Below are 12,264 nucleotides of genomic sequence, written 5' to 3'. Positions count from 1 at the left end.
GCAGAGCCAATTGCTGTTGGCTCTGAGGATGATGGACATGCCACTGACCAAACCTGGGCCAATTGGAGATGGTGGTTACGCCTCTGTGAAAACATATTTAAGAAGAAATCAAAAGAAAGGTAGGGGCCACAATAGTTTTGCCAGAGGAAGAGGCTGAAAATATGTGAGGGAATGCAGACACCAAGGTCAGTGGAGAAAGCGGGGGAGGAGCTGCTCCAGGTGCTGGAGCTCGGATTCCTTTGCAGACCGTGGTGACGACCATGGTGGAGCAGGCTGTCCCCCTGCAGTCCATGGAGTCCACAGAGTGTGCAGAGATCCATCCACAGCTTGGGGAGGAGGGAGGTCCCCACGCCGGAGTGGGCAGACACTGAGAAGGGAGCTGTGTCCAGCAGGAGACCCATGGAAAGAGAGGCCTTGCTCCCGAGATGGAACAGCCTGGCCTTAGGCCTGCACCCAGTGGACGAGGGACCCCACGATGCACCAGTTTTGGGATGACTGTCTGCCTGTGATGGCGACTGACGATGCAGCAGATGTATGAGGACTGCTGCTCATGAGACTGGAACCACATCCACAACAAATAATGGAGAAAGTTGGTTACAGATGCACTGGATGCCCCTCCAGACAAAAACAAACTGTGGCCTGAACTCTGCTGCTAAAGGAATGGAGAAAAACACACTGGCATATCTTTGCTGCCTTGGTCTCCAGTTTGTACTGAAGTTCAAGCATGTCTGGCACAGCAGCACTTCATTCAGGCCATGATAGTCCACTGTCAGTCTCCACTCTCCATTGGACTTACACACAGGACATAAAGGACTATGAACAGGTGACCGAGTCTTGCTGATGACTCCCTGGCTCTCCATTTCATGAATCATCTCATAGTTGGGGGTCACAGAGTCCCAGTTCATGCAGTATTGCCACTGTTGTGGTAGCACTCAGCGCCTCTTGTTCTTGGACCTTCAGCAGCTCCACAGCAGAAGAGTCCTATGAGAGACCAGGAAAGGGATTCAGCTGCCTAGCTTCCTTTGTCTGCACAGCAGCTATCCCAAAATACCAAAAAAAGTCCTTTTAGGACCTCTCGTGAGTTGATCTCTGCCAAGGATATGCAGGACCTCTGGACCAGTCACAGGAGGGCATTTTTGCCATTTGCTCCCAGTGACACTCAACTTCAGCTTCCAGTACAGTCAGCTGCTGGTGTCCCCTTGTCACCCCAAAAATAGAGATGGATTCTGTCACTACAGATCTTGGTGGCATCAGGGTACACTGTGCACTGGAGTCACTTAAAGCCTTCTATTCTTATGGGTTGGATGTGCCAGGCCATCAGACACACACAGTCTAGTATGTCTTATTGTCTTTCCTCCATCTGGCTGAAGGCAGGGCCCCTCTAATCTGAGTCATAGTACTTGTTGCTCATTTCTTGTAAGCATGAACTGGAGATCCCTTCAAGAAGATTGGAAGCAACATCAGCCCTCCTATTCTGTTTGAGGACTAGCCCACTGGAAACTGGACTGTCATTTATCCTTGAACTTCCTGCAGTGGTTGTTCTTCCTCTCAGCTAACATACCTGTCCCTCAAGGAGAGGTATGGTTTTTCAATTCCGTCTCCTCATGCCCTCTCTGTGTCATGCAGGTAAAACCACAGGCTGCCTCGTGGTATGTTCCCTTACCCTCAAGCAGGGGGATGCTTGCTCCAAATAACAGAGACTTTGGTCTGCAGTGGCAGGAAATGAGACATTTCCTCTCTAGTTTACTCGAAGCTTTTGAGTCTGTATGAAATATTGAGCTGTCTTTCCACAACCAAGGTACAGGTCAGTAGGGAGGAAAGAAGATAATCTTCATATAGCTGGAGCCAGGGAGTCACCCGAAGGACAGTTTCTTCTTCTTTGGTTGACATCTCTACCAGTGAGTTGGTGTAAAATTATGGTGCTCCCTACAAATTTCTGCCACGTGGATGGTGTACACTGGACCTCATCTGGATCTACAGGACACTGCTTGTTGTTTGTTTTGTCCCATGCACCTGCACAGGACAGAGGGCTGTGAATGGCCTCTCAGCTGCTCAGCAAGAAGTGGCCAACAGTCATCTTAGGGGAGACCATGGGCACAAGTGATCACCTCACAGAACTGCAGAGACAAAAGTCCCCTTGGCTCTTCTCTCCCTGGCTGCCCAATGGCTGTGCTTTGCCATCCTGACAGCCAAACACTCTCCTCTGGGTCTAGGACTAGTGGGAGGGATCTGGACTTTGTGGTGGCATAGCCAGACATCCCCTGGGTGATATTGTTGGGGAAGTTGGTGCCATTTCTGGGCTTATCAGGCCACCACAGCATCCCTACTTCTCTCTGGGACAGCTCCAGGGAAGGGAAGGGGTTTGGTGTCCTTTTGTCCCCATGTCTGACTCAGTGTCATGGGGTGCTGGAGCTCAGCCTGCAGCAGCCCCCTATAGGCCTTCCCCATGTCCCTACAGCTGGCAACATGGAGCAGTGGCACCTGGCCCCAGTTGTGCTTGGAAGGATCACATACCCATGTGGATACATCTGCCCCTGTTGTTTTTGGTTGTTATCAGGGCACCCCACCTCAAACTTCCCCTCGGCTGTGGTTTTGGCTCTGCCTTCACCCTCAACRTGGGCAACCCCAGGAAAGGGGGAGAGAAATACCAGGTGAGGGAGTAGTAGTGGATATGGGACATTGTGGCGGTGAGGCTGGCTCTGGTCTCCACACTGTCCTTCCAGCACTGGACACTGGTGCCAGTTTGGACAGAGCAGGGGGATGGCTCCCACCATTTTCTGTTCCCATGCACAGAGGACCTTCTGGGAAGGGGGACTGGATTCCTCATTAAAGCTGGGGGGAAGGAAAGGGCAGTTGCTGTGCTGCAGCCAATCCTCAGGCCCTCCCCTTCGGAGGTGTTTAGGGCAGAGTTTGGGCTCCCCAACCCTGTGAGGTGCAGGGAAGCAGAGAGGCAGCTCCCAGGACCCACAGCATGGATAGAGCTCCTCTTTTCTTGTGGCACTGACCTGTGCATCCAGTGATGTGCTAAGGCATCTCAAGGCTTAATGGAAAATTCTCCCAGCTCTAGTACAGTAACACTTTTGTCAGTAGGTGGAAAGCTGTACTCTTCTATTGTCCCCTTCTAGTATTTTTTTCTTAAAAATTGCCTTTATTAACCATATTCCAGAAATATTTGTGTTGAGACTGAACTGTTCCACACAGACTAACAGAACCTGACCAGAAATGGCTTTACAAAGTGCTCACTTACACTGAAACGCTTGTGTAATGTGTGGGAGCTGCAGATGTGTATTAAATGAAAATAAACCATTCCTGTTTTCACTAGGAACATATGCCTTTCCTTAGGAGTTGGATGGGCTTGGAGAGGTTTTGATCAGGCATGTATGGAAGCTCAAACAACCACTGAATTTTTGGTGCTAATTGCAGGAAGCACCAAGACGTGGGGAAAGAAACAGTACATGTGTGCCTGTGCATACATGAACACGTTCTTACATATTGCATGGAAATAAGCAACTGTGCACAGGGGGGTGAAGTGACACCAAGGCTCCTAATAAAGGAGAAATAGGGAAACCCATGTCCCATCAAATATAGCAGAGTTCACACACTCAGASAAAGGCATGTAGTTCATGCTCCCAATCAATCTGAACATGTTTTACTGGACAGCTTCCTGCAAAATTTCCCAGGATAAATCTAGCAGCATTGTGGAAGCCAGAAAATCTGGCTGGTTTCTGGCCACATCCACCATAAATCCAGTGGTGGTTTTTCTCCTCTGGCCAGTCCCTGAAAACCACAATGCTGGAGTCAGGACTGCATTTCCGTGGCAGCCAGAGTCACTTGCTGATATCAGAGGGCTCAAGGACCTTGCTGCAGGAGGACTGGTGCCAAGCCTCTCCCTGGTGAYTTGGGACAGACAGATGAAACTCAGGTGTGGACATGCCTCCTTGCAGCCTTGGCACCCACTGGGCAAATATGGCAATTTCTCTCCCAAGCAGAGAACATCCTGCAGCACTCATTGGACAGGGCAAACCTGGAAAGCAGGTTGTCAGAGACTGAAATTGTCCATGCTTCAAACATTGATATAAAGTGGTTTTCATTATTAAAAAAACTATCTAAAGATGCTACAACCAAAGAAGCCTCCCAGAAGATACCTGGCTGGGTCTTTGGATTGTAAGAAACCACCAAGATAAGACGGTATTGCTCAATTATCTCAGGCCTAAGGAAAGACAAACAAGGCTGAGGGAAAGGAACGCATCCACAGGAGAGTCAAACGCAGCAGCCATGCTGAGAGTCACCTCTGGCTGGATTTGGGGTGGGGAAGATCACAGTCCACTATAGCCAGGTTTACACAGCCTCGCCCCAAAATGAGAGTGGAGGGACATTTCAAGTGTAATCCCTGGTCAGAGGCAGTGAACACCCATCCTCCCTTACACAGACTGGCCCAGCTGTGGAACCCCTAACCCCACAGGCCACATCCATGGGACATTCACGTGAGACGCAGCTGAGGGGGTGTCATAAGCCACCAAAGACCCTCCAGTGGCCTTGCACCACAAGATTGCACGTGATGCAACAGATCCAGAATCTGTTGCAAGAGACTGCCCCCTCCCTGTGGGGGATGTACCTGGACATGGGCACCTGGCCTGAGCATATAAAAGCCCAACAGACTCTATGCTTTGGGGGGGGGGAGGGGAGAGGCATCACCACCAGGAACACCAGCTGGAGAACACCAATGGAACATCACTGGGATGCATAGATGATGATATTTTCTTTACTCTGTCTCTGTCACTCTCCTTCTGTCCCCTCCCCCACCTTCTATTCTTCTTTTTTTTCTTTTTCTCTCTCTTTTTCTCTTTCTCTCTCTCTCTCTCTCTCTCTCTCACTTTCTGTCATATTTATTATCAAATAAAACTCATATTATTGACATTGGCATATGGTCTCATTTGCACCTTTATTTGGGCACAGGCATTTCTAATAACCTTCATAACCAGATCATGACACAGGGGCAGCCAGGGAGCAAACTCATTGAGGAAAGGGTGAATGTCATGTGAATGACCTCCCAAGAGATCCTACAGTACAACATCTATAAACACCTTGTACCAGAGAGGAGTCTGCAAGCGTTTGCTCACATCCCCCAAGAGACCTTACAATAACACACCCCACCTAGGCATTTTGAGTGGGTTCTTCAGGCACTTTGTCCCAGTGCAGAGGATGCTGCTGCCCACGCACTTAGTACAGCACCCTGAGAAACTGCATCCCTGTCCACCCCACCCCAATTCACCCAGCCATGGCTTCGAGGGTTACAGCCTTCACCTCAGGGGAGATTGCAAGGACTAGTGTGTGTCAGGGACCCCATGTCTAAGGCCTGCCATATTTGGTCCGCTGTTGTGCCTGTTGATAAGACAATGCAGAAGAAGATCTTATTGTTAGTTCATAGGACTTTAACCTTCAAAAATGAAACTATGTATCAGTCACCTGGTGGGATTCAATTTGTGAAAGGGGAATAATACACATTAAAGACGTTGTTGGCATGGAGATGGTATCATGGGTCATTGTGACCTCATCTCACATCTTGGCCCTGTGTGAGATGATGTAACTGGCAACTCCTGAGGAAGAGATGGATATAAGGTGTAGTCCTGGGGTGGAGAGGAAAGGAAGATGATGCATGCTGTGTTAATCCCTGAAGGTATGCTCCCTACCTACCCTTCCAGCTCAGAAGCCATGCTCCATGTCCTTCTTCTGCTCATTGGCTTCTTCAGTATACAGGGGTCAGTATGTATTAATTGCTACTGTGACTAATAACTGTTAATTTGCCTTCAATTCTGAGTGTGTCTTGATTTTTTTGTGTATGGGCAACCTCCCGAACCCATAACACAATGTCACCTGTGGGGTCTTCCAGGACCAGTGGCCACATGAGAGCTTCAAAGTCTTACAGTTCCTTGGGACAGGGGGAAAGTGAAGACCAGCAATCACTTGAGAGGACTGAAAGGACCAATGTCACCTGAGGGAACTGTGGGGACCTGGCAGTGACTCTGAAGACCACAGCCACTTGAGAGGACTGTGAGGACCAATGGACAGTACCCTGTCCCCTTGGGTCATTTTCAGACCAGAGAAGTGACAGTATGAAGGAGGAAGAAGTTGTGAGTTAAAAAGAAAGTGGAAAACCCCAAATATGAGAAGTATATTCAACAGCAGAACTTTAAAGCAGATCCACTGGAACAGTGAGGAGACATCTGGAGGAAATTCCAAGGGGGCTAAATACACTGTGAGCACCCGTACAAGCCAGATGCCTCCTACAAGCAGCTTAGATACCACTAGTGTCCCATGCACCTGCACAGGACAGAGGGCTGTGAATGGCCTCTCAGCTGCTCAGCAACAGTCATCTTAGGGGAGACCATGGGCACAAGTGATCACCTCACAGAACTGCAGAGACAAAAGTCCCCTTGGCTCTTCCCTCCCTGGCTGCCCAATGGCTGTGCTTTGCCATCCTGACAGCCAAACACTCTCCTCTGGGTCTAGGACTAGTGGGAGGGATCTGGACTTTGTGGTGGCATAGCCAGACATCCCCTGGGTGATATTGTTGGGGAAGTTGGTGCCATTTCTGGGCTTATCAGGCCACCACAGCATCCCTACTTCTCTCTGGGACAGCTCCAGGGAAGGGAAGGGGTTTGGTGTCCTTTTGTCCCCATGTCTGACTCAGTGTCATGGGGTGCTGGAGCTCAGCCTGCAGCAGCCCCCTATAGGCCTTCCCCATGTCCCTACAGCTGGCAACATGGAGCAGTGGCACCTGGTCCCAGTTGTGCTTGGAAGGATCACATACCCATGTGGATACATCTGCCCCTGTTGTTTTTGGTTGTTATCAGGGCACCCCACCTCAAACTTCCCCTCGGCTGTGGTTTTGGCTCTGCCTTCACCCTCAACRTGGGCAACCCCAGGAAAGGGGGAGAGAAATACCAGGTGAGGGAGTAGTAGTGGATATGGGACATTGTGGCGGTGAGGCTGGCTCTGGTCTCCACACTGTCCTTCCAGCACTGGACACTGGTGCCAGTTTGGACAGAGCAAGGGGATGGCTCCCACCATTTTCTGTTCCCATGCACAGAGGACCTTCTGGGAAGGGGGACTGGATTCCTCATTAAAGCTGGGGGGAAGGAAAGGGCAGTTGCTGTGCTGCAGCCAATCCTCAGGCCCTCCCCTTCGGAGGTGTTTAGGGCAGAGTTTGGACTCCCCAACCCTGTGGGGTGCAGGGAAGCAGAGAGGCAGCTCCCAGGACCCACAGCATGGATAGAGCTCCATGGAAAGGGGAGAAATTGCACATAAACTGCAAGTCCCTGGAATGGGCCTAATGGTGTGGTCCCATCCCAGCTTGAACATCCTGTCCAGCCAACTGCCACTGCTCCAGGAGTTGGATGACTGTCAGTGGGAAACAGTCCTTTCTAGGCGTTGCAGCCCATCTCTCCCCTTGTTGACCACCACACTAAAGCTGGTCTAGTCCATTCCCTTCTTAAACCCCAAGAAGAGATCCTGGAGTACTGGGTCCTGCAGCCAGCTGTTCTGGAGCCATCCCTGACACCTACAGCTGTGCTCCAGGCTGGAACTGCTAATCACTTCCTGGGAAGTCTCTTCCCCAGGATCAGACCAGCAGTGCTGAGGGGTCAGGGGATACCACCATCAGCTCTTGTCTATCACTCTCACCCCTCAGAGCTTTCCAAGGCCATGGCCCAGCTCTCCAGCACGTTTGCCATATCACTGGCACATATGCCTGTGGCACATCAGAGTGGCCTGGATGTGGGATGGTTGGGATGTGACAAAGAGGCATGGGACCAGTACACAGCCTGGGGCCACAGAGAGCCCAGGCACGAGGCCCTATGGTAGAAATAGGGTTTCCCTGCCCTGCCACATTGTTGTGAACCCACCTGGCAATGCAGAACAGGTGGCAATGTCTATTCTATGCAGGGCCAGACATGCCAGGCATGAATAAGGCACATTCCTATCAGGGCAGTGGATGTAGCCCATGGCCAAGTGACACGTCCACCTGAAAGTGGGGTAGAAAAAGAGTTCACCCCCATCATGCTATTTGTCAAGATCACTGCTGCAGCCATGAGGGACTGCTCCTGCACCAATGGGATGAGCTTGCTCACAATCAAATTCCCTCAGCACTCACAGCCATACTCAGGATGCCCCAGCTTGCTCCAAGGGGGAACCTCAGAGCCCTCCCCTAAACCTCAGTGCCAGTCCCATTGGCTGCCAGGGCCATTAGCACCAGTAGAGCTGCCCGGGCAGAACCAGCCTGGGAAGGCATCTGAGGCCACATCTTGCAACAATCTCTTCTCCCTGCAGCTGCATCGACTACTGCACACTCTGGGCCTCACTGCTGGAGCCATGAAGTCCCCTTGCTGCTGCCTTCTCTCCTTCCTCCTCTACCTCTTCCTCTTCTCTTGGACATGGGCAAACCCGGAGGGTAAGTGGAACCCCTGGCTCATACACATCAACCTCCATGGGACTCTATAGGGCAGAGGCTTCCTGCTCTCCACCCCCCTCCCACCTTAGGCACTTGCCTCCTCACCCCTCTTTGTCCTCTGGCTCCACACCTCCTCCCCAGCAGGGATGCAGACAACTCCGTTGAGTGCAGAGGGTGGGAGCTGAGGCTGCAAAGGGTGTAAGGGGCTTATGGGGGGCCCATGGTTCCCTGCAACCTCAAGGACCAATCCCCTCAGCCCCTCCACTTTCTTCAGCCTTCTTCTCCCAGTCCCATCTCCTCCTTGTCAACCCTTGTCTCATGTAGGGACCTTCACTATCCGGCTGCTCCAGACTACCACCTTCCAAAACACCTCATTCGTGCACACAGAGGGGCTGGGCTTGCTGGAAGACATCGAACTTGGTTCTCTTGATAAACACACATGGTCCATCCACTTCTACCAGCCCTGGGTGTGCCCAGCTCTGCCTCAGAGTGACTGGGATACCATTGACAACCTGCTCAAGATCTATTTGCAGCAGTTCAGCCATCTGATCAATGAAGGTGCCATGCAAAGGGACGTCCCCTGTGAGTACACTTTCTTCACTACATCCCCTCTCTGAGCAGCAGATGGGAAGTGGGGAAGGATGCTATAGTGCTGGCAGGAGATACTAACCATGTCTACAAGAATGCCCAGCCCCTCATGTAACCTCTCTCTCCTCTCTGCCCCACCAGACCCCTTTGTGGCTCAGTGCATGGCAGGCTGTGAGCTCTACCCCAACAGAACCTCACGGACCTTTGCCTATGTGGGTTACAATGGTCAGGATTTCCTCAGCTTTGACACAGAGAATGCCAGCTGGACCCTCTCCCAGGACACCAACTTGTCACGGTATGTCTGGTCAGTTCTCCAGAACTACACTACCTTGAGTGAGCTGGTGGAAGTTCTCTTCAATGATACTTGTGTTGATGACATGGAGGTGTTACTGAACTATGGGAGGGCAGCTCTGGAGAGACAAGGTGAGATCACACTGACCCTGCAACAGCCACCCCAAAGCCCTTCACACTGGGGCCAAGCCATGTCCCACCGGGGCTTTCCCCATCCCTTTTCTCTCATTCCCCAGAGCTGCCTGTGGCCACAGTCTTCGCCCGCATCCCCAGCCTAGACCAGCTGCTGCTCGTTTGCCACGTCACCGGCTTCTACCCCCGTCCCATCAGCGTAGCCTGGCTGCGGGATGGCCATGAGGTGCCTCCGGGCCCAGTGCTCAACACCAGCACCATCCTGCCCAATGCTGACCTCACCTACCAGCTCCGCAGCATCCTGGCCGTGGCCCCCCATGATGGGCACAGCTATGTCTGCCGTGTGCGCCACCGCAGCCTGGGCAACCGCAGCCTTCTCATCCCATGGGGTAGGTGCTACCCATGGGGATAAGATGGGGATCCTGAGCCACCCTGCCCCACAAGATGGAGCAAACCCCACAAAGTTCATGGCAGCTTCTCCTCATGTTTCCCAGGGAACTCAGAAGTGATGCTGATCACAGGGCTTATGACAGGGCTGCTTGCAGCCATGGCTATAGCTGCCGTATCAGTGCTTTGGGTGTGCAGACAAAGGTGAGTCCCTGACTGCTCTGTGGAGCAGCAGTGAGAGAAGAGGGGAGGAAATGCCCAGGGTATTTCTACACTGAGCAGCAAAGCTCTTGCTTTGATCCTGCCAGATGCTGTCTGCACTCCCACAAGGTTTCTGCCATGGAGCATCCATCAGCTGTCCCCCTCTCATTTCAGAAAGCACCAGCAGATGGCGGAATCGGAGTCCAGGAACTCCATCCTAAGCAAACAAGCATAGCTCAGGAGGGAGCCAACAGTCCCCATTCCCTTCCACTGCCTTCACAGCAGCAAGAACTACATTTTTCTGCTTCACCTAAGTTCTGGGCATTGCCAATTGTGAGACTAACTCGATTCAAAGATGCACAGCTTTTGACGCACTTGCATTTTCTAAATAGATAAAAGTCTGAGAACTTCTCACTTGTTACACATGATCACCTCTTAGCTTGTGGCACTGACCTGTGCATCCACTGATGCCCTAAGGCACCTCAAGGCCTAATGGAAAATTCTCCCAGCTCTAGTACAGTAACACTTTTGTCAGTAGGTGGAAAGCTATACTCTTCTACTGTCCCTTTCTAGTATTTTTTTCTTAAAAATTGCCTTTATTAACCATATTCCAGAAATATTTGTGTTGAGACTGAACTGTTCCACACAGACTAACAGAACCTGACCAGAAATGGCTTTACAAAGTGCTCACTTACACTGAAACTCTTGTGTAATGTGTGGGAGCTGCAGATGTGTATTAAATGAAAATAAACCATTCCTGTTTTCACTAGGAACATATGCCTTTCCTTAGGAGTTGGATGGGCTTGGAGAGGTTTGTATCAGGCATGTATGGAAGCTCAAACAACCACTGAATTTTTGGTGCTAATTGCAGGAAGCACCAAGACGTGGGGAAAGAAACAGTACATGTGTGCCTGTGCATACATGAACACGTTCTTACATATTGCATGGAAATAAGCAACTGTGCACAGGGGGGTGAAGTGACACCAAGGCTCCTAATAAAGGAGAAATAGGGAAACCCATGTCTCATCAAATATAGCAGAGTTCACATACACACACAGAAAGGCATGTAGTTCATGCTCCCAATCTGTCTGGACAGGTAGCTTTGAAAGGTTTGGTTTCACTGAACGACTTTGTTGTGGCATAGCTGGACATCCCCCGGGTGATGCTGTTGGAGAAGTTGGTGCCATTTCCGGGCCTATCAGACCCCCACAGCATCCCTACTTCTCTCTGGGACAGCTCCAGGGAAGCAAAAGTATTTGGATGCTACCAAGGTCCACCCCTCAGACTTGCCCTCAGCTGTGGTTTTGGTTATGCCTTCACCCCCAGTACAGGCACCACCCAAAAAAGGGGAAGAGAAACTGCATTTTGAAGGGAGGAGCAGTCCATCAGGGACATTGTGTGGGAAAGGCTGACTCTGGTCACCCCATCATCCCTCCAGCACTGCATACTGATGCCAGGGGGGACAGAGCAGGGGGATAGCTCCCATCATTTCTCTTCCCATGCAAGGGGTCTTTTGGGGAGGGAGACTGGATCCCACACCAAAGCTGGTGGGAAGGAAAGGAGAGTTGCCAGGCCCATCCCTAGGTGTTTATTGCAGAGCTGGGGCCCACCAGCAGTGTCCTACATCTTGGGACTAGGTGGAACAGCTTGTCACTTCCTCCCGGGGAGCCCCATCCCCAGAGTTAGGCAAGTGATGCAGGAGCATCCTGAGCTGAAGGTGCCAGGAGTTGCGCGAGGGGTGACCCAAAGCATCCCTTCTCCCTATGTGGGGGCAGAGAGGATAGCAAGCATCTTTCTGCAGTCAGATCTGAAGTCCAAAAGCCATAGTCACCTCCATTAGAGCTGATGCATCCCACAAGAACAGGGATAGGACAATGTAATATTGGTGGGGAGGGTGTGCCAAGGGAATCCAGCTTAGATCCTTGTGCTGTTTCCTGGAAATTTCTTTCCCTGTCTTCTCCTTCTAGCTGGGCTTTTCCCAGCCCTAGCCTGTCATGGCACATCATGCTGAAGACCTTATTTCAGTTTTTGTCCTTCCCAGACATCTCCAGCCTTTTGCTTGGGACCTCTCAGCCACTCCCTGATACATTCATTCTGGTCTGATAGGTGGAGAGCCACTGCAGTGAGAGCTGGGCTGAGTTGAAGCTTGGGATCCCACGGGTTCTTCCTCCTCCCACAGCCACTGCTGCTGCTTCTTTGGCCTTGCCGCATGTGCC

General features: G+C 51.4%; 1 protein-coding gene across 1 annotated transcript; it reads left to right on the top strand.

Moving 5' to 3' along the window:
* The first annotated feature begins 8,265 nt into the window (after nucleotides 1-8,265).
* LOC130582889 (antigen-presenting glycoprotein CD1d-like) lies at nucleotides 8,266-10,794 on the top strand. Its single transcript, XM_057381850.1, has 6 exons — nucleotides 8,266-8,449; nucleotides 8,774-9,031; nucleotides 9,179-9,460; nucleotides 9,565-9,849; nucleotides 9,955-10,051; nucleotides 10,223-10,794. Exons 1-6 carry the CDS (start codon nucleotides 8,371-8,373, stop codon nucleotides 10,281-10,283), a joined length of 1,062 nt encoding a protein of 353 aa, XP_057237833.1. The 5' UTR covers nucleotides 8,266-8,370; the 3' UTR covers nucleotides 10,284-10,794.
* The last annotated feature ends 1,470 nt before the right edge of the window (nucleotides 10,795-12,264 follow it).

Source organism: Malurus melanocephalus, unplaced genomic scaffold, assembly GCF_030028575.1.
Source record: "Malurus melanocephalus ecotype Western Australia unplaced genomic scaffold, MMel_1.1 scaffold_534, whole genome shotgun sequence".
Classification (NCBI taxonomy): domain Eukaryota; kingdom Metazoa; phylum Chordata; class Aves; order Passeriformes; family Maluridae; genus Malurus; species Malurus melanocephalus.
Note: the sequence above shows the minus strand (reverse complement) of the source record. Positions and strands in the feature narration are given on the sequence as shown.

Excerpts from the sequence above, each read along its gene's own strand:
- LOC130582889 (XM_057381850.1), top strand. The coding sequence starts at position 8,371 with ATGAAGTCCCCTTGCTGCTGCCTTCTCTCCTTCCTCCTCTACCTCTTC. Across the intron at positions 9,032-9,178 it reads CATGCAAAGGGACGTCCCCT|ACCCCTTTGTGGCTCAGTGC; the intron begins GTGAGTACACTT and ends CTGCCCCACCAG. Across the intron at positions 10,052-10,222 it reads CTTTGGGTGTGCAGACAAAG|AAAGCACCAGCAGATGGCGG; the intron begins GTGAGTCCCTGA and ends CTCTCATTTCAG.